At 40.9% G+C, this 23,124-nt stretch overlaps 1 protein-coding gene across 1 annotated transcript; it reads right to left on the bottom strand.

The window, feature by feature from the left end:
- Positions 1-446: 446 nt before the first annotated feature.
- On the bottom strand, positions 447-18,283 carry LOC133367564 (vomeronasal type-2 receptor 26-like). The gene is made up of 6 exons (XM_061591658.1): positions 18,063-18,283; positions 10,719-11,085; positions 9,212-10,012; positions 6,319-6,546; positions 2,351-2,477; positions 447-1,348 (listed from the first exon to the last, which is right to left on the bottom strand). The coding sequence occupies exons 1-6, from the start codon at positions 18,281-18,283 to the stop codon at positions 447-449; spliced, it is 2,646 nt and encodes an 881-aa protein (XP_061447642.1).
- Positions 18,284-23,124: the final 4,841 nt, after the last annotated feature.

Here is a 23,124-nt window from a genome sequence, read left to right as displayed (position 1 = left end):
TCGTAAGGGAGTCGCTCCATCCCCTTGATCATTCTGGTTGCCCTCTTCTGAACCACAGGAAACAGCAGGAAAGTTGACTTTAAAAAAAAAACCCAGTGAGAATAAAAATGTCTTTGGTGCAAAAAAGACATTGAGGAGAGGCTTGGCGATTTTCTCTGAGGAGGGCATCCTATAAACAGTTAAAAAGGCTCAAAAAGACAATGTTGAAAAGACTTTTTCATAGCCACTTGACAAATTTCAGCTTGTGGGGCCTTTGTTAGTGATATGAGGGCATGGGTAGGTAGATATATTTGTGAAGATGTGACCCTTGCCCTTGGGAAGCACATGGAGAGCTTTGGATATATCTACACAGGGCATTGCTGAAGAGAAATTCTCAGAAAAACACATAATGGACTGATGCACACAAAACTCTGGATTGGAGACAAAAACAGACGACACAGATACTTTCAGTATTTTCTTCTTAGTAGTTGTTCCCTGTTGTTCAGCTCAGGCCTCAACAAAATAATGTAACATTTGGGGGCAAAGATGCAACCCAGCAGGCCGACACTAGAGGCTAAGATAGAAAAGATCTCAACAGCCACCATATATTGGCCCTTGGTGCTCAGATAGGTTGGAACAAAGGACAGCCAAACACTGCAAAAAATCAGCATGCTGAAAGTGATAAACTTGGCTTCATTGAAACTGTCAGGTAACTTCCTGGCCTGGAAAGCCACACAGAAACTCACAAAAGCCAGGAAGCCCATGTAGCCCAAGACACAGTAAAACATAGTAATGGAACCTACATTACATTCTTGGACAATTTCTTCAGCCACTGAGTTCATGTCAACATCTGGGAAAGGAGGAGAAGAAACTAGCCACACAGTGCAAATAATTGCTTGAATAAGGGAACAGGAAAGAACAATGGAACTGGCCACTCTTTTTCCCACCCATTTCCTCATGCTGCTTCCTGGTCTAGTGGCCATAAAAGCAAGAACAACAGTGAAGGTTTTTGCTAACACACAAGAAACAGCCACTGAAAAGATGATGCTAAAAGCAGTTTGCCTGAGGAGACACGTCACCTTCTCTGGTCGGCCAATGAATAGCAAAGCGCAAAGGAAGCAGAGGAGGAGGGATATGAGGAGAGCATAGGTGAGGTCCTGATTATTGGCTTTGACAATGGGAGTGTCACCGTGCTTAATAAATATTCCCAGCACCAGAGCTGTGATTAATGAAAAGGAAAGAGCAAAAGCAGCTAAAGTGAATCCCAAAGGTTCTTCGTAGGACAAGAAACTTGTATCCTTGGGAATACATATATTCTGATTTTTGTTGGGGTATTTTTCAGCTTTACATTCATAACAGTCATCCATATCTGAGAAAGAAAAGATTTGGTCTTACTTTCAAAATATGATACAGTACATGTACAGATGTATGGAGGCGTCTCTTTCATTTCATAAATTCCTCTCCAGCCAATTTTTTTTCTATGATGTTTGATAAACTGGGGGGAAAGCCCACCTTGGTGACTGCATGATTTTACATGCATATTGTTCTTGGCTATAGGGTGGGGCTGGTGGTGTGTATTTGTGAAAGGAGCCCCTGACTGAAGGTTGTGTTTTTTCCCCTCTACAGGTATCTATTTAGACTCATGCCTGGCAAGGGTGCAAGCTATTGGGGAAGGGCGAGAGCAAAAGGGCTCTTGTCCTGTGGCTCTCAGCTGGGGGTCAGCAGCCTGAGCACAAGATGCTGGCCTGTAATGCATTAATGGAATATGCCAGCTTACTGGTGGGGAAGAAAAGTGTTGTTGTTGGATGGTTTCAACAAGATGCATCTCTCAATCCCAGCCCAGGGACATACAACTAGTGCTACCACAGATCAGCATTTTTGGATTACCCTCAAGATGAGGGTGCACCCACTGTTGTTGTTTCTGTTATTATGGGTGTTGTGTGGGGGAGGATTGATTGTGGGTGCTCCCTGGTGAGAGGAAGAAGCTCCAAGGGTGGGAAGTGTGTAGTTTTGGCCTGCCTTTTGTTGAAAGCATATGTTGGGGAGGTAGCAGCAGAAGTGGGAGTAATGCTGCTACTTGTACAAATATGCTTGTGGGGTTGGCTGCCGCTGTTGTATTTTTTGTGCTTTGATCTGCCAGTAGTTGTTGTGATTACTTGGTTGTTTTAGTTTATATTGATTTTTAAGAAGATCTTTTAAAATGTTTTCTATTGTTTTCAATGTGCAATTTTGTTTTTATTGTATTTGTGATTTTTTTTAATTATACTATAGACAGTGTAGAGGCTTCTCTTGAAATATGAAGCAGTATACAAATAAAATAAATAAATAAATACAGACAAGAAGCTATAAATTTGTACTGTAGATTTCATACCCTCTTGATCTGAAATCTTCCTTTCTGGGCATGGAATACAATCATAGCAGCAAAATGGCTTCCCCTCCTTCACTTTCTTGCTAGAACCAGGATGGCAACTCTCAGTACATACAGAGTTAGGCTGTGTCTAGTTCATAAATGAAACAGATAAAATGATAAATCTGAGAACAACATGTTTGCCACCCTCACAATTTGGAAAATTTGCTTGTCTTGATGAAGTAGCAAATGAAGTTTCTATTCTGTGACTTCATCCTATACTACCATACTTTTGATAGATGTTCCCATGATGTTAATTGTCTCCTAAAGCACATCTGATATGCCACCGGTGTATTAGCATTAGCATTTCACTACATAATTAATCTGGGAAATGCTCTTATTAATGAAAAAATTGGTTTTACCTTGTGTTTAATTTAAACCAGCCTCTTGCGTTAACTTTGTTTTTGTCACAAAAGATGCCTATAAATGTGTAAAATGGGTGAACTCAAACAAACTAAAAAGAGAATGGAAGCTCCTTCTTAGGGGTGTACAAAAAAGTTTCATTTCAGTATTTTTCTTCATTTAATAGCTTGCTTCAATTCCATTCTGATACATTTTTAAACAATTCCCATTGATCACAATGTGCAAACTTCAATTCACTATTATTTTTCATTCTGTTCTCATTGTTAAGAGAGCCAGTATGGTGTAGTGGTTAAGGTGCTGGACTACGACCTGGGAGACCAGGATTCAAATCCCCACACAGCCATGAAGCTCACTGGGTGACCTTGGGCCAGTCACTGCGCCTCAGCTGCAGAGGAAGGCAATGGTAAACCCCTCTGAATACCACTTACCATGGAAACCCTATTCATAGGGTCACCATAAGTTGGGATCGACTTGAAGGTAGTCCATTTCCATTTTGTGTGACCAGGTATGTATAGCTCATTCTGCCACAATGACATTAAAGGGTCATGAGATTGCCCCTTAGTCGAGCAGAAAAATAAATAAAAAGGTCCCACCATTATAACCCTCAAAGTTCTAGAGTTAATTTAAAATATACTTGTTGAGCTAATAGCTTGAAATCTGACATGCATAATCTGCCTAATGAGGTCTACAAATGTGCCATTTTTAAGCCAATTTGATAAAAGTTGCCACACATACAGCAAATTAACAAGTGCTGAAAATTGACAAATTGTCCCTTTTTAGTGCAATATTTATGCTGGCATATCATATTTATTTCCAATTTTGATGAAAACTACAGATGTACGTTATTCAGGTTTATCAACAAACACACACTTCATTGGTATCATGACATTCTGAGCAGCAGTTCAAACATCATTAATGTTTTCCTGCCTGATTAAAGCAACTACTGGCAAAATAATGCAGTGTGTGCACAATAAAAATCTTGACACTGTTTTTGCTGGTCTGCAAAGCTTGCAGAGGGTGCCAGCTACTGGATGCTATGTGCAATGCCTATTTCTTTAGTTACAGAATATGATACTGTTGTGCAATAAGCATAGTCACATACTTTTTTGGGCCAATGGACACACACCGGGCCTCCACAGCAACCCCATATACATCACTCTACAATGCAACACTACACAATGTCTGCTCCTTTAGTTGTTAAATATGGAGATATTGTGCATTGTGCAGTGTTGGGCTGTGTGCAATGCCTACTCCTTTAGTTATGGAATATGCAGTGTAGTGCATTAATAAGACATGGAGATGCCAGCCTTTTTGTCCTGGTCTTGTATTGCCTTATGCAGCATCTGACCCTTACTGTATTGCTAGAGGAATCCTCCTGAGAGTTAACAAATTTCCTGGGTTTGTGGAGCTTGGGCTAACATGAATTGAGGTCTTAAAATGGCAGGTTTAAAAATATTTGAATAACAATATTAAGAACTCTTCAGTAGTTTTAGTGCTCCAGTAACATTTAGGAAAATTCAAACCTCTTTTTATGGGCAAAGGTGATTTAATGCCTATGTATGTTTATGATCTTGTAAAGAACATTTTAGATATCAAACACTATAACCTGCTCTTTACTTCTATCTAGGAATATAACAATCAGACAACAGGACTAAGGGTTTTATTTTGGTGCTTATGTAAAAGTTGATGTCACATCATGTGGCTTCCTTATGTAGGCATTAACTAGGCATAGATTTGGAGAAGAGGCAAAGATTTGTGACAGCCCAAGTGTTTCAAGCATTATTTAAGGTGACCCATTGAATGGAATTTGGTTATGATATGTTCAGTAAGGTCAATATCTATTTAGACTTCACTTCTCCAAGGTAATTAATATATTAATATTTAGTGAATACCACTTACCATGAAAACCCTATTCATAGGGTTGCCATAAATCGGAATCGACTTCAAGGCAGTACATTTATACTTTTTTTTATTCAGTGTAACAGGAACCAGTGTAGAAGCCAAGGGCCTAGATTGTTACGTTGATTCATACATTTTATTTTACTTATGTAACAAAATTTATATACCAGTTGAATGTAAAGACCTCTAAGCAGTTTACGAAAACACTGAAATTATCAATAAAACTGTTGAAAACAAGTAATTTAAAAACATTTTTGAAACAATTAAAACAGCTACTTACTAAAAAGATTAAAACAGATGAACATCTATGGGTCTGAATAGGTTTCCCTAAACTAAACAAAAAAGTTTTAAGCAGGCACCAAAAGAAATAGAGCGGAGTCACCTGCCTGATGTCAATAGGCAAGGAATTCCAAAGAGTAGGTGCTGCCACACTAAAAAAACAATTTCTTACAAGTGAGGAATAAATATTACATGCACAGAGTGAAGTGCTTGAATGGGCACACATGGGGTAAGGCAGTCTCACAAGTAAACTGGTCCCAAGTTGTTAAGGGCTTTATATACCAGTAGTAATACCTTGAGCTTGGTCCTGTAACAAATTGGCAAATTGTGTAAATCTCTGAGCAGAGGTGTTATATGCTGACAGGTTATCACTCCCATCAGCAATCTGGCTGGAGCATGCTGCACTAATTGCAGTTTCCGTGTCAAGTTCAAGGGAAGCCCCACATAGAGTACATTTCAGTAATCCAGTCTTGAAGCCACCAGTGCCTGAACTACTGTGGCCAAGCTCTCGCAGTCCAGGAATGGTTATAGATGTCTTACCAGGTTCAATTGATAAAAGTCACTTCTAGCCAATGAGACGACCTGGGCCTCCAGTGACAGAGCTGGATCCAGAACCATCCCCAGACTGTATACCAAATCCTTTGGGGGAGTGCAGTCTCATCCAGGGTAGGCAATTGACCAATTTCTCAGACACAGGAACCACTCACCCACGGTGCCTCCATCTTGCCACCACTGTGACCAGACACTGGTCCAGGCCCTGCATAGCCTCTCCTGATTCAGATGTTATGGAGAAATAGAGCTGAGTGTCATCAGCATACTGATGACACCTTGCCCTGAAACTCCTAATGACTGCTCCCAGCTGCTTCATATAGATATTAAACAGCATTGGGATAAGATGGTGCCCTGCAGCACACCATAGCACAACTGCCAGCTGGCTGAAAAACAATCATCCAATGGTATTCCCTGGACTCTGGACTCTGTAGGTAGGACTGGAACCACCAAAACATTGTGCAACCAATTCCAATTACATGGAGCCAGTCCAGGAGGATGTTGTGGTCACTGGTATTGATAGCTGCAGAGAGATTGAGAAGCAGGACTCCTTCTGTCCTGCTCTCTGTCAGGGCAACCAAGGCTGACTGAGTCCCATGGCCAGGCCTGAACCCAGATTGGAATGGATCTAGATAATCCATGTTGTCCAAGAATGCCTGCAACTGCCCCACAACTACTCTCTCTACTATGTTCCCCAAGAAGGGGACATTTGTGACTGCTTGTGCTACCTTTAGTCAAAAGACATGGCTGAACAATGTCCACTGAAATTAACTTCATATGTTAAGTTAGACAGCTAACTGAAAATGTGAAAACTTCACAAATGGGTGACAGTTACATCCTACCTGGTTAAACCAGTTGGGCCACGTTATGGCATTTTCACTGATGGTAAACACTTGCTCTGGAGCAGCCTGGGGATTTATCCTCCCAACTTTCACTCTATGGAAGGATTGGTTTGAGAATACAATCCAATTGTTGACATCAAATCCGGCTACTATCTCACCATTCTGGTCAAAGGAGACCTCGTCCCCAGCACTGTTGTTAAATGAGACACCCCTTAGAAAATGATGGAGCTAGATTGAAAAAGAAATGGCAAGAGTTTAGAAAAAGCTGCAATTCAGGAAGGGATAATGGTGTTTTGCACCTTTTAGACTGAGCTTTCTAACTGTCCCCTCTGGATGGAAGCAATTTTCTATTTATTTTTTTTGCAAGCAGTCATGCTTTAAATATATATTTTTTCAATCACTATGGCAGCTGTTTCAAAAGACTGTTTGAAATGTACACACAGCTATAAAGACTAGGGCAATTTACAGAAAGGTACTCTGTGCATTTCATTGTTTATACATTGTGAGTTTATATAAATAGCCTCTAAATACCAGGTTCAGAGGTAGACATGGATCCTTCTGCAAACAAAACAGTACCATCCACATGCAGGAGGAAGGTATGGGGAGACTTGGGGGAACCCCAAGCTTTGCAAAAGTACAAAACAAAATTTTAGGGGGAAAATACTCTGAGGAGGGCAGGAAACTCCAGAGTAACCCAGTGAGGACTAAACGTGCTTAGCATCCACAGAATGTGTATCTGTTAGGGAGAAAAACTGGAAAAAGGAGGGAGGGGTGGAATTGTTGTGATGTGTGTTCTATAAATAAGTTCTTACACCCCAGTCAAGCTAAGCAAACCCTGCGTTGCTTGTGTTAGCCATAAAGAATGTACACCTCTATTTTATGTGGGTCCTCACAGGCACTGAATGGGCATTAAATATGAAAGGTCCTTATAAAAAACCCTATTTCAATTAAAAAATCAAACAAAATTTGCAGGATACAATGAGACACCTGCCAGAAACTGAAGGAGCTAGATTGAAAAGGAAATGGCAAGAGTTTAGAAAAGCCTGCAATTCAGCATGGAATAATGATAATTTACACCTTTTAGATTGATGTTCCTGCTTTCATCAGGGACAGATTTGCTTCATTCTCTCATGCTGATGTCTGCTGATGCAGACAGAAGTGAAGATGGATGTCCCTGAATGCTGCAATTCTAAACACACTTACTAAGCCCCAAAGAAATCAATAGGACTTACTTCTCAGTAGATATGGTTAGGAGTGTGCTATTGGTAAGGCTTGACTAGGGTTTCTCTGCAAAGATATCCATATCCAAGCAGGGTAGGCAACCCCCTGCCTGGAATACCCTGCCCCTACCTTTTAACATGGCTGCTTCAATATTCTTTACAGACTTAGCCCTCAAACCTCTCTCTGAAGTGGTTTGAGAAATGAGTAAGAAAATTATCTACCCTGTCCTGCCTACCCTGTGGGCTGCTATAAACTCACTTTGACAGCCAACCCAATTCCAGTGAGTAACAACTGACAGAGAGAAAACACACATGGTTTGGTCTACTTCACAGACAGTAGCTTGGGAACAACAGCAATTGCAGCCACACTTTCACTTTTACCACTATTGGGCAAGAAACAAGCCATCATGCAACCAACAAAGTGCATCATCAGTGGATTTAAGAGGGTTGAGCTGAGCCATTGTAGAAAGAAAAGAGCCTAGTGTTGTGGAGATGTTAGATGGGAGCACTCTGGAGTAAAGATAGATGTCCCTGAAGGCTGCCATTCTAACATACTTACCCATATAACTCAACAGGACTTATTTCTGAGTAGATATAGTTTGGATTATGCTGTTGGTAAGGCTTGACTAGGGATCCTCTGCAAAGATATTGATATTCAAGCAGAGTTGGCAATAAAGTTGGGTATAACCTTTCCCCCCCTTAAGACCAATAGGAATGGAACAGCTGTCCTGTCTAACTCTAGAACAGCTTTCCAGATTTCTAGAATTCACTGCACTTTTTAAAAAAAGAAGAGGTGCCAGCACTCAAATCTCCATGAAGTTCCAGTTCCAGTTTATCATAGAAGGCTGTGTTTCCCCTCTCCCTGACCTGCTATGTGAGAATCAGTGTGCTAAAGACACTTCTCACATGCTCAGACATTAAACTTTTTAGATAAGATGATTGACTTAAACTGATAATATTGAAATCTTTACTTCTATCTGTTTTACAAGTTATAGTGGTGTGTTCATTTCACATTTCTTAACTGTTGTTAAAGCAACATCTAGGTCACAATATTTCTTTTAATTGATGCTTTGCTGACTTTTTGTTTTATTCTGGATTTTTATACTGCTGTATTGACTTGTTTTATGCTTGTTTCTATTTTATGTTTTATTATATTTTTATATTGATTGTGTATTTTTATTGTTTTTATTATGTTTGTAAGCTGTACTGAGCTCTGTTTTTAACAGTGGAAGGGCAGGATATAAATAATCTTAAATAAATATTTCATAAATAATAAACTAGAGTCTAGGCATTTAAGGCTGAAAATGTAAGCTTTTTTTTAGATTCGTCACATCCTCCTATCATTTTTGGTGGTAATTACTAGGCACAAAAACAAAACAACTGGACAATGCAACCATTAATATGCTTAATCTGCATAATAAGCAAATAATTTGCATAATTGCCCAGATTTGTGGAACTTGAATATGGCAACCCTAAAATCATGGCCAAGGGGAAAGTGAGGAGAGAAGATGCTCAGAAGCTTTGTGGGCACCAGGGAAAGATCTTAAGGTCATCACTGCACCCACAAATGCCATGCTAGTGACCCTGCTGTAGTTGCATGTGAAAGTGAATGATAGAAAAAACAAGCAGAATATGTTTTGCTCCTCACTGAGTAAGGATCTTCAGACCATTACCTGCCATAGTTGATGATTCTGAAGCTTCATTCCTGCTCTGTCTGCCATTCCTCTCTGTTTAATTCTGGATATTGACATGGCATGTAAAGCATGGGCCACAGCATAAACAGCATTGTAGATGTTGTAGCTGTGGCCAGTCAAGCTCATTTCAAAAAAAGGCCCAGGAAGGCTCTCCAGCTTCTCTTCCCCAGTACACATATCACCCTCTATGTTACCAACAAATTGATTTGGGAATACACAGCTGAATGCCTGTTGCCAGAAGTCCATAATAAATCCATCCCCTTTTGGGCTGGCAGGGTTTTTGCTCTCAGCAAATTGGTGAAATCCTGGTGAATTATTAGAATGAGTGGTGAAGGAAAGAACCCCATGGAGTATTTCTGTATCCCAAGTTCTTTGATAGACAAATGAAGTGAGCTCCACCTGAGCTGTCATTATCCACACTTTACTTACTGGCTTACTTGGCATGTGTTCTCGTTCTGATAGGTATGGCAGCCATCTCACAAATGACACAGTATATGATTCTCCATAGACCACCACTACATTGGCTTTACTGTCATTGATTTTATCATGTATTTTTGCCCCTTTTTGAAACAAATCATTCATTTCAGTGGCATAAGTAACTTTGTGACTTCTTTCTATGAAGGCAAAACAGATACCACTCTGGGAAAACAATGGAACTACTGCTTGTACAAATCTTTCTCCACTCTCATCGTTGAAAGTAAGGATCCCAATCCATGTCCACCTGAAATGCAGGAGTAAAGAAAGAATCCCCTCATACTGATGGACTTCCTTAGGAGCCATCTGATAGAATGAAAGGCCTGGGGTTTTATTGTTCATCACTGGAGCAGGTCCATATATGAACTAAAGAGAGATGTGCGGGGAGGAGAAAGAGAGAGAGTAATAATATTTGCATTTCAGTTTCAAGTATTTAGAGCCCTTGAAATATGTCAGCTGTCCTTAAAACAGCCCTGTAAGGTTGATGACTGGTATGCACAGATAGAGAGCTGAGTCAGAGAGAACATAAGTAATCCCAGTAGGTTCAAGGCTGAGGGGAGAACTGCAACTATGGTGAGGAGAGACAAAACCTCCACTCAAAACCTCCACTCTTTAAATAATTATAACAGTTGTCAGAGGTGTGTTTTTTAAAATCACAAGTGTATATCTTAGAAGCAAGCCAAAATCTCTTGGAAGGTTCAGAGTTCTGCCACCACACACATACCTCCCATCACCCATTGCACTTTATTTTATAGCAGGGTGGAGTAGCAGCAACAGCAGCAGTACTGTTTCAGGGATAAATGTGTTGTAGTAGTAGTTATTGCTGCTACTATTGTTGTTTAATTTCCCCCACCAACAATGCCCTAATCCCCTAGATGTAGACATTCCAAAAGATTTTGCTGTAAAACATGTGGCACAAATGTTTATTTAGAAATGCACATATTTCTTTCTCCAAACTATAAAATCCAACCTGGATGTGTTGTTCCCATAACGAGAGAAAGAGAAAGCCTACCTGTGGAACCTTATAGATATCCAAGAGTGTTGCCACATGAAGGGAGGTTTGGGAGTCCAGTCCCCCAATTACGGCTATCAGGTTTTTCTTGATGACACATATGTAGTTGGGGGCAAATGTTTCCAGTGCAGACATAAGTAACATTGTGGCATGGTAGGTCCATTTGGCATTGAAATAGCTGTCATAGATGCGGAAGCCTAAAGTGAGATTGGGTAAGAACTGAGGGTTCTCATTTATCTGCTTCACTGCAAATTGCAAGGCCAGGATGTGCTGGTAATTCTTGGGCACTACACTAGAATGAAAGTTGCATTCTGTATGAGAAGGATATGTCAGTTTATCACAACTATGTTCTACATCATCCTCACAACTATAATTTATAATACTATTTATATAACAACATTACTTAAGGCAATCCTTATCCTGAAAGGGTCTGCACTACACTAGGATCTGATAAGTTAAAAGAACATACCCTACACTTTTTCAGTAAAATACCTATTTAGAGTTGATTGTACCAAAACAAACTATATTATTCAAAATCATTGGAAGATACTATTTAATACATATACACATGTATGTATTTTCTACAAAATATCTACAAAATTATTATTATTGTACATTATAGCTGCTTACCAATACCTTGTGAAGACTTAACTTTAGAAAGACTTTTAATTTAACAAAGTTGCAGAATATGATGAAATCAGAGTAAGGGAAGACATTATAGAGGTTTATTAAGATTAGGCATGATATAGAGAAACTGGAATCTGGATAGACATTTTTTTCCTTCTTTCATAAAATCACATCCCAGGGTCATCCAATCAAGCTCAGTGAAGGAACATTCAAAGCAGGCAAAAATTATACTTCTTCACATAGCACACAGTTACCTATGGCATTGACTAGCACTGGATATAGCAATGAACAACCTCTTAGATGGCTTTAAAAGGGGATTTGACACATTCATGGAGGATAAAGGTATCAGTGCATACTAGACATGATGGCTATGTCCCTCCTCAAAGAAGAACGGACAGCATGTCTCTGAATACCAGTTACTGGGAAACAGCAGCGGGGAAGGTCTATAGCCTTCATAGCTATATCTATTGACAATTGGGGAAACAGTGTGGTTAACTGGATGGGTCCCTGGTCTGATCCAACACAGCTCTGAATGTTCTGACATCCAGAGCAAGTAGAAAGCAATCAATTGTATATCAAGAATCATGACTGCATCTACATAGCTCTCATAAGGTTAAAGGCCTCTACAGGCTTAATTATGTGAAATGAATAAACACTGCTGTTTACTCAGAAGGAGAAGCAACTGAAAATCATGTAGCAGAGAAGAATTGTTAAAGCATAAAAATGACTTCAATGTAAGTGGATTGTTATTATTATAAAAATAATGTCTTTCAGACTTGTGCTTTACAGCAAGACTGATGTCTGTGAGAATACTGTTATGGAGTATCAAGGAGAGAAAAAACACCCTGAAATCCTAAATTGCCATCAAAAGGAGACTGGGAAATGCTTTGTATGCAGATGGATATAGATTATAGTTTGAATATCTTATCTTAAATACAAGATGTGGGAACATGACTACTGTCTCTAACACTGAAGAATTGCTTCCAGAAGGAGTTAGCACTGGGCTTGTTGGACCAATGATAAAACACCATTAACACAACTTTATCACATCATGAGACCATCCTACTCAGTAGAAATGTCTGTAGGAAATTTAGGAGAAATATAATTTTTGAGAGGTTGTAAGAATAAAAAGCTGAAAGGGTAGAAATCTCTAGGCTTTTAGGGAAGGGGAAATTTTGTATATCATTATTTGGAGTGCTAAATATCCTTTTATTATTTATTAAATATTTATCCTCCCCTTCCTCCCAAAAGAGCTCAGGGCTTACAGAAATCAAAAAGATGATTTAATTATTTCTAAATATGTTGGCAAATAAATTTCCATATATGCTGACATGAATTATTATGAAAAACTATAGGTGTTTTATTTAAAAAAGAAAAAAAGAGTGAAGTTGTGGAGAAGAGTCAGAATAAAAGACATAAATTGAGAGAGAACAACCATGGTTAGTAGAGAACTAAATCAAGACATAAATTGAGAGAGAGAAACCATGGTTGGTGGAGAACTAAATCCACCCTTGTGCAGCTTTTCTCCCCCCTCTTGAGGTTCTTGAAGATGGAGAAACCCTCCCAATATCTACTTGGACTGGCTTAAAAAAAGATTGAAGAGATAACAGTTTCCCAAGAGAATCTGAAGGATTTTGAAAAATAACACTGATCCCTTTTTGAGAGTTAGGAAACTTCAATGTAGGTATCACTACATGAGATCACCCTGCTTGCCTGCAAAGGTGGAAAAGGGATGCAGAGAAAAATCCTAGTGATGGAGAGCCCAAGCTCTAATTATTTCTAAACCTGGCTTGGACAAACTATGGGGACATCCTTTCCTTCCTAGCATTCTCTTAGGATGCTGAAGGGAAGGGGCTCTAATTAGTTCCTCAACAACATTACATGTCCTGTTATGAGACCTGAATGTTTCCCCTTGTAAGGAAAATGGCAACTCCAGAGGTGAAGGGATGGTAAAAGAAAAAAAGTATGGGGTGAACTATTAACCCCATCCTCCAATGCTATGGCCCCAATCCAAAATTAGTGGACCTATGGCTGCTTTTAACATTTTTTTCAAAGAACTGGAGATTCTGACCAAAGATCTCCCATATCACATCTGTTTGGACCCAAACTGTATTTTATCTTCTAGGATAGAGGTGGAGAACATGTGGCTCTCCAGATATTGTTGGACTCTAATGCCCATAAACTCTGGCCATTGGGCAGTAACATCTGCAAGGCCTGTCGGCAACAACATCTGCAGGGAAACAGGCTAGCCACCCCAGCTCTAGGACCAGTCACTCCAGTGACCAAAGAAGAAATCAACATGCAAAATTGAAATTGTTAAGATCTTACTTAAGCTCTTCCCACAATGGTGATGGTGGTTCTTTGATGAAAGCTATTGAAGTGGAGATAATGATGAAGCTGTGAGAGGCAATACCACCTATGATGAGGTCTCCTTTCTGGAGATATTGGTGAAGTGGAGTGTGTGGATTTAACAATGTGAGGCTTGCATATTGCATGTGGAAATAGTATCAGCAGCAATACCAATAATGTCACCATCCTTCATACAAACCTTCCCTCTATACCTCCCCCTAGCATCATTAGAGACTCTAATGAAATGTCTGAAATCCAGAGTGTAAAAAAGAAAAACAGTGATCATACTGATGGATGCTTGCCTGTTCCTAGTCCTTAATTCCAGCTGTGATTGCTGAGAAGGATATATTTATACCAGACTTTTCCAACTTATACTCTATAGGTGTTTTGGATTTTAATTCCCATCATCCTTCCTTTGTCGTCTTCTTTGACTGTCTGAGGAGAGAGAAGATACAGTAGGGCCCCACTCATACGGCGGGTTACATTCCGGACCCCCGCTGTAAAGCCAAAACCGCTGAAAAGCAGAACTCATTGAATAGAATGGCATGTGATGCCCAAAAACCGCTGTAAAAGCGGAACAAGTGCCGTATGAGTGGGGCTTTAGTCTAATTGTGTCTAATTGAGACCACCGCATTAGCAAAGCGCCTTAAAGCGAAGCGCCGTAAAGCGGGGCCCTACTGTATCTTTGTCTTTGTTTTCTCTCCTGAGCCATGAGGGCAATACCCAAGTCTGGACATTGCGCCTCCAACTTAGTTAATTAGAACTAGGTATGCCTTTCCTTTCTACTATGTATTTCTATAAATAAAGTAGCTTTTCTTATTTTACTAAGTCTTACGTCTCAGTGATCTAAATACAGGGTAAAAGCCTGCTTCTAAGATAAATACAAACACTGGCACACGCAGCTCAAACTGCTGAGTATCTCTTTTTCTATATATACATATTTCCATAACAGTTGACAATCAAGGGGGAACATGGTTGATCGAGAATGTGGTAGAGAAATTAAAAGCCTATATGACCCCTAGTGTGACTTTTTCCCCCCACCAAAGTTCTTTGATGGATCTCAAGATCCCCTCAGAGTGACACCCAAGTCCCCCCCCAATAATAAAAGTGGGGAACAAATAGTTCTTTTCCCAGGCTAATTTGTGAGGTCTGGAAAATGATAACCATCCCTCCTCTAGAGGTTACAGAACTACATATACATGCATCAATACATGTGATTATCTGATTTGACTGCCATATTATAAAAGGGATGTTTAAGGTAGGAATACTAGGGTTGGAGATCCCAGGCCATAAAGTGCTTAATTACATACCCCCCAAAAATTTGCCTCTACAAATTCTTCAGCCTGCTTGTCCTTGAATCAAAATCCAAGTTGTTGGAAAATATGGGGGCTTCTCTCACCTCATTAGTGGGGTAAGTTTTAATGCTCCTTATGTTTACCATCCTGGCTTGGACAAACTCTTTAGAGATTATTTCACTGAGCATTAATTTAAGGAAAGGGGATCTAATCCTTTCCCCAATAATATTGTTGTGCCCCACCCCAGTCTCCAAGCAGTACAAGACTTCCAGGGGTTCCTGCACTTACCCAGGGTTTGGTTTTCTTGGAAAGAAAGCCAGCGGAGACCACAGTGTTTATTAGGAAATATGGTTTTAATTCACACACACACACTCTTAAGGTGGAGAAGTTCACATAATTAACAGTCCATCAAAGCTTGCTCCCTATTGCCCATAGCTTTTGGGGGTCCAGAGAGCAAGCAAACCTTTCTGTCTCTCTAGTTCCCAGCTTCTCTTCAGACTAGATTAAAATTAAAAACACAAACATGTCCTCAGGTCCAGGAGGGGGGGGAAGGAGGGGGAAGGGCTCCTCCCCTGAAAGTAAGAACAGGATCTCTCTGGCTCAGAATCTATTCACCTGTTAATGTGTACTTGATAGACTTGTCAGCTCACCTGGCCACTCTATTAGATAGACAAAGGAGACTAGCCTGACCAGTGGTGCAGGTGTCCTTCTTTGCAGGTTGTATCTCTCACAGGCACACAATTATAACCTAGAAAGGGTCTCACAGATATCATTCAGCCCCCCCAATCCTGTAACACTACCCAGTCAGGGGGAGAGATAAGCTTCAGACTTACAGTCCGTAGACCTTATCAGTAAGCACTCTCAGACTGGGACATCAAGGCCGCTGAGTCAGAGACGCAGGTGGAGAGATAATCCCAAGCACTGGCAAGAAAGATGACAGTCTGTCCTCCTCCTTCTCTGGGGGTGAAGTAGGCGAAATAAAATAAGCTAAAATAAAATAGATAAGACAAAAATGCTGCCACGAAGGAACTATTGTTAATGTTTGATCGAGGGGAGACAAAGAACGTGCGTCTGCCGCCATCAACAACCAACCAGAACCAACCAACACTACCCCAATCCCTGGAAATATCTGTCTCAAACCTGCAAACAAACAATAACAGTGTGCCCTGCAGAGAAATAACAGATACAGGTTAATAAAGGCATTTAAAAGAATACATCATCAAAAGCATAGTCATAACACAGTCACATTTCCACACAACACAAGTACAAAAATAGTCCACTCCTTCACAGCAAGTTTTCAGTTAATTCCTCTCACTTTTGGCTTCCTCTTCTTTCTTGGAGCTCCCAGTCACAGTTCTGTATCCACATGGCTTACCCAGTCCTCATACTTGGCAGTGCCCAAGATAGTGAGTTCCCGACATGTTTAAGCCACATTACAGCCTCACTCCTCAAGCTCCTTTGTCCTGCCTTGTTCCACTATAGCACAACAGCCCTCAAATGCACACACATATTTCCCTTTCTCTCCTAAACAGTTGTACATACACAAAATCTAACAGGCATAGTATAGCAATGAAAAAACCTATTAGTATAATTCCTAAAAAATCATCAGGGGTATAGTTGTCTGGGGTTTTGGGAGGTCTTAGACACCTTACTTTTTGGGGAGCAAGGTTGCAATGTCTCCAGCATTATGTGAGACATTCAGCATGAAAGGTGAGCATGTTAACCACTGAGAATAGTCTTCTAACATGCTTTCTTGTCCTTTCCTGGTTACTGGAGCCAATCACTCTCCCCTTTCATGCTGATTGGCTCCTAGGGACACCTGTTGTTGTGGGAGAAGGCATTAACAAGGATCTCCTCAACTGAGCAGCAAAAGGGGGGAGGGGGCATGGCTGTGACCAACATGAAGCAACCCTGAATTTCTGAATTTGCCACTACGCTACTGAAAACCGTTAAACAGTTCATATCCCTAGAAGCATTCAAAAGGCACAAATCAAAAGCATTTCAAAAGGCAATACTAAAACCACCAAGAAATATTCCTACGCAGTCCCATAAGCACACACCCCACCTCCAAGCCAAGCAACTGCCCACATGGCCCTTTGTCTTGAGATTCCATGTAGTTCCCAGTCCAAGCTGATCCCTGCTGCTACCTGCAGGGTTTTGGGATGCATCTCCAAAAACACATTTGTTTTCTCTTCAGCACACATCAGACTGTAGCCATCTTCTCACTTTCTGCCATGGGAAAAGTCCTTAAGCCAGTCAACCTCATCTCCTACCCCGACCTCCTAATCAAACCCCAGCCACAAGTCTTTATCTGGGGGGATCTTGTTCAGGACTAGCTGAAGCCTTTTCCTGTCTCCAGGATGTGGGGAGGAGGGGGAGGGCCTCTCTCCTGAAAAGAGTTCCAATAACAACAGGAACTTTCTGGCCCAAAATCTATTCACCTGTTATTCACAGACACATTAGCTCACCTGGCAACTTTATTGGATGAACAAAGGAAATTAGCTTGACGAGTGGCACAGATGTCCTCCTTTGCAAATTATATCTCTCACAATTATAAACTAAAAAGGGTCTCACACATATCATCCAAACCCACTACCACAAACTTATAACAATGCTACATCTCCTTCTATGGTATCTGAATGTTTCCCCTGTGGGGAAAATGGCAACTCCAGTTGGAAGTCGGGTGACTAAAGGAAAGCAGTGTGGGGAGAAGGGTGAACCCATCCCCCAATGCTTTGGCCCCAATCCAAAATCAGGGGAACAATGACTGGTATTGACATTTTGTCAAACAATTGGAGATCCTGATTCCAGAAATGACATATCCCATCTCTATGGACCCACCCAAACTAAACTTCAACCTTTAGTAGGGGTAGAAAATTTGAAGCCCTGTGTAACACCCCAGGTGTTGTTGTACTGCTACTCTCATCATCCCTGACCATTGGCCATACTGCCTGGGACTGATGGAGTCCAACAACATCTGCAGGGTCACAATTAGTCACCCCTCTTCTAGGACTGTAACTGCATTGGCCAAAGAAGGAATCAACATGCAAAACTGAAATGATTAACGTCATACTTCAGCTCTTCAAGCAGTGCTGGCGGGGGTTCTTTGGTGAAGGCTGTTGAACTGGAGATGATGATGAAGCTGTGAGAAGCAATACCACCAATGATGAGGTCTCCTCTCTGATGATACTGGTGAAGTGGAGTGTGTGGGTCACGGACATTGCATTTCACAATGTGAGCCTTGCATGTTGCATGAGGAAGTAATATCAACAGGAAGACCAGGAACACTACCATCCTTGGTACCAGCTTTCCCGCTACACCAGATTCCCCTATTTCCATCTACAACAGTATTATTAGAGCCTCTGAGACTAAAATGGCCTAACTTACTTGGCCATTTAATCAGCTGATATGTCTGAACTTTAGAGTCTAAAATGTAACATAGCGGTGATGGACCTCACTTATTCCTAATCCCAAGTCATGCTGTGATTGCTGGAAGGAATATTTATGCCATCATTCAAGACTGTCTGATTGTTTTTGCTAGTGGCCTCTGCAAGTCTGAAAATGGTTCTGACAAGTTGAACATTAATTACAGTCCTTTTCATAATTACAGCTGAAGGTTCAAAGCTGGGAATTCTCTGTGGAACTGTGGCGGGAAACATGTTTCTCACATCTGAAAAGAAATGTTCATTTCTACCTAATATACAGCACCAAGAACATTACTGATATTTAATAAAGGCAGTGTTGCACTATTAGTACAATCTTCATTGATAAAAGTTACAGTTGCTTCTGGGTCTTGTCCCAAGATCCATCTGTTGTGTATACTGATCTGGGTGTAGACACCAGGGCAGTTAGGGGTGACACACACATTCCCCTCAGCCAACACAAGCCAAGGCCCAACCTACCAGCAAATCAGTAGTCCTTCTAAATCCTCTTGTAAAGAAAAAAGGAAATTAAGATGCACTGCAAGGCCTATTCCATCTTTTATGTAACCAGCTGTTTACAGGCTAAACTGCCTATTGTGTAATGCAGGGTCAGCCATTACGATGCTTTCTTTTGAACACATTCCAAAAGATTTTATCAGTCTAATCAAGGTGTGTTCAATATATCTTGATGATACCATGTACATTTCAATTTTAGCAACCTTCTTCTGTGGCATATATTCAACAGAAACAATACCTCAACACAAACTATCTAACTAACTAGATGAAGGAGGAAGTAAGTAAAGTCTGAGAAGAGCAATCTACATATCAACAAATAGTTTATTAAGGAAGGAATCTGTGAGGGAAGAATAGGTTGCCTTTCCATCACACCTGTTGGTTCAGATCTCTTGTTACATACCTTGGCGCTTTACTCACAACACTGGGCTGCAACTTTGGAGGAAGTGGCAGTGTCAAGAGGCAGCCGCCATCCCCTCTGTCATTGGTAATGCTGAAACAGAGCTGTCATGTTATCTGACGGAGCCCATGGAAGACATTGCCACTGATCCCCTGGCCTGCTGGTCATCCTGCAGCCATATTTGGCAGGACCTGGCCCAGGAGGCTTGGGAAAGTCTTTCTTGCCCACCAGCCAGTGTCCTGAATGAGAGGCTGTCTTCTATAGCGTGTGACATACTTACACCCCACTGAGCCAGCTTGGATGCTGAACTGATGGAAGAGTTAGTATTTTTTAAAGTTAAACTCCAGCTGCTGGAATAACCCAGCCTGCCGACTTGTTTGATGCCTGCCTGTGCAGTATCGTAGTCTGTGACTGGCAAAGCTGTCTGCGCTGTTAGCTACTCCAGTAAAATAGTTATTAATGTACCTCAATAGTTGCTGCTGCCTGCCTAAAGTAAACTACCACTGCAATAGCTACTGCCTACCTGCCTAAACTAAAAATATCTCAGGCTCCTGCCTGTCAGTGGCTAACTACTGCCTGCCTTTGCTGCCTGCCTGTGCCCATCTGCCTGCTGCTGCTGCTGCTCTGCCACCTCTGTACTCAGGAGATGCCTTTTAGTGCCACTTGGCAAGGGTGTTTTCTGTTTTTCTGTGCCTGGGAAATTGAGTTCCATGTGCCCTTCCAATAACTTGTTTTCTAAAATCTTCATGGAACAGGCCAAACACAGGAGCTTGAGAATTGGGAGGATTTTTTAAAAAAATTGCCGTATGAGTGGCTGTATAGATTTTTCACCTTCCACCATGTTAAATTGAAAATTCATCCCATGCCATTCTATTGCTTCTCCCCTCCCCTCCCCTCCCCTACCTCCCCTCCCCTCCTCCTTTCTTCCTTTCCTTCCGCTCTTTGTCTTCCTTCTACCCTGCCAACTAAAGCCCTCCTTCCTTCTTCTGTGATCAGTTTCCCCTATTGTAAGCATGATTGTATGGGAGTAAAATCCACTAAACTCCATAAGCATGCAAATGATCAAATCTGCCCTCCTCCCATCCCCTCCTCCCATTCCCTCCTGCCTGGCCACTCCCCCTCCTCCCCTCTGCCCTTCCTCCTACCCTCCCTCCTCCTCCCTGTGGAAGAAACAAGGCTTCATGTTGTGGTTAAACCAGATCTTGCCACAGGCACTTTTACTGAAAGGAAACAAACAGTTGTTTGGAGAGAAAATTCAAACAGTCTAGGAGGCTTCCTGTTAGTCCAAACATTTCTCTGCTATAGACAATTTTCAGCTCATTCTTTAGAGCAATTGAAACATTATGTCAGCAATACTTAAAACAACACTATATAGTATATGACTGCTATGCGGTGGTGTAGTCGTGCAGGGTCTCAGGGGTTTTTAGACCCTTTACAGTTTTGGAAGCAGGATCCCAGCAGGGTCCCTAGGTCTCCAGTGTCCTATAAAGACAATCAATATGAAAGGGGAGAGTGTTAGCCACTGAGAAGAGTCTTCTAACATGCTTATTTGTCCTTTCCTGTGGATTGGAGCCAACCAGCATGAAAGGAGGTAAGTCAAACACTGAATGTAGCTAACATTCTCCTCTTTCATGGTTATTGATTCCTAGGCATTATCAAGGATTTCATGCTCACCTCCACAGCAAAACAACAACAAAAACAAGAACAGGGAGGGTGCATAGCTCTGATTAACATGAAGGGACCCTGCATTTCTTAATTCGCCACTACACTACTGATGCTATGATTCCAATGGAACAGACAAAGAGCTGAGGCAGAGAACAGATTGACATGTGCAAGGACTCCTAATTGTTGCAAGATTTAGAAGAGGACCTCAATCATGACAGGCACATCTTCGCTGAAAACTCCCACTCTGTAACTGTAAGGAAATGACGTTTTCATGCCTTAGAGCTGAGCCAAACATTTTCAGGGAAATTGGAAGATCCCCAAATTGTCCTCCCATTTCACTGAAATCCTCCAAAAGCTTATTTTAAAATATAATTGCACCACTGTGGGGAACAGCACTTGGAACAGCAGAAGTCTTGTCTCAAGGAATAGGCTGCAATTTTGTATCACACACGTGCACACACATACAGTGTCTCAGATGAAGACACATTCCAGTGTATTGTTTCTAGGTGAAAGCAGCTGCTACCAAAATGGACAACCAGTGAGAGTGCCAATTCTGGCCAGCTTGCATTGGCTGCCTGTATGTTTCTGAGCTTGATTCAAGGTGCTGGTTTTAACCTATAAAGACTTACATAGCTTGGGACCACAATACCTGATGGAACGCCTCTCCCAACACGAACCCACCCGTACACTACGCTCAACATCCAAGGCCCTCCTCCGGGTGCCTACTCCAAGGGAAGCTCGGAGGATGGCAACAAGGGAAAGGGCCTTTTCAGTGGTGGCCCCCAAACTATGGAATTATTTCCCTGACGAGGTGCGCCTGGTGCCAACACTGTTATCTTTTCGGCGCCAGGTCAAGACTTTCTTCTTCTCCCAAGCATTTTAGTATGTGTTTTTAAATTGTTTTTAAATTTTTAAATTGTGTTTTTTGTGTTTTCAAAGTTGTATATTTGTTTTTAATGTTTTCAGTTGCTGTAAACCGCCCAGAGAGCTTTGGCTATGGGGCAGTATATAAATGTAATAAATTATTATTATTATTATTATTATTATTATTATTATTATTATTATTATTATTTTGTAGCACCAATTTGTGTTGTTGTGTTGTTAACCCCCCCTTCACACATGCTAACGCAAATACATGAAACGGTTGCAGAGATCACACACTACTCATTTATTAATGAGCCATCAACACTGTATTACGTGGATCTGACATCATGCCCAAGATATGGCCCCGATTACTTGGAAAGCACATATGTCTTTCTCCAAACTAATCAATCTAATCTGCATGTGTTAAATAAATGAGAGAGGGAGAGGGAGAGAGAGAGAGAGAGAGAGAAAGAGAAAGAGAAAGAGATTACCTGATTACTTGGAATGTAAATATTCCTTTTAAATGACACAAACCAATTTTGATGTATTAATTATCATAACTGGACAGAGAGAAAAAGAAAGGAAGGGAGGGGGGGAAATAGAGATATCCCACCTGAAGGGAATATCCCAGGATTGTTGCCACTTAAAGGGAAGTTTGGAAGTCCAGCCCCCCAATGACGGCTAACATGTTTTTCTCAATGTCACACATACAGTTGGGGGCAAATGTCTCCAGTGTGGAAACAACTAACATGGTGGCATGATACAGCCATTGGACATTGAAATCGCTGTCATAGATGTGGGTTGTCATAGATCTCCATCACTGCAAATTGCAAGGCTAGGATGTGCTGGTAATTCTTATACACGACACTAAAATGAGAGTTCTATTTGCTAACAGAATGATGTTCGCACTTATCACAACTATATTTTGCATCATCACTAATTTTAGTATTTATGTAACATTATTTGAAGACATTCTTATCCCAAGATGGTCTACGATACCCAAAGATTAAACAATTAAACAACCACAGTGTTCATCTTCAGAAAAAGACACACCCTATACCTGTTTAATAAAGTTTAGCCATATTGGTGTACACTGAAAAGATCATGAGCCAGATTTTATAAAGAGCCTTACTCTGGTTCTCTGGGCTTAAATTTTCTTTAGAAACAATTCAGTTCTTCTTTCTTAGAGCTATACTGAGTACACCTGAATGTGTCACTAGGGAATGCCCTTAATTTGCTAGTTCATTGAATAGCTTAGATTGAATATACTT

Source organism: Rhineura floridana, chromosome 11 (genome assembly GCF_030035675.1).
Source record: "Rhineura floridana isolate rRhiFlo1 chromosome 11, rRhiFlo1.hap2, whole genome shotgun sequence".
Lineage (NCBI taxonomy): Eukaryota > Metazoa > Chordata > Lepidosauria > Squamata > Rhineuridae > Rhineura > Rhineura floridana.
The sequence above is the reverse complement of the archived record's forward strand: the minus strand, read 5'-3'. Positions and strand labels throughout refer to the sequence as shown.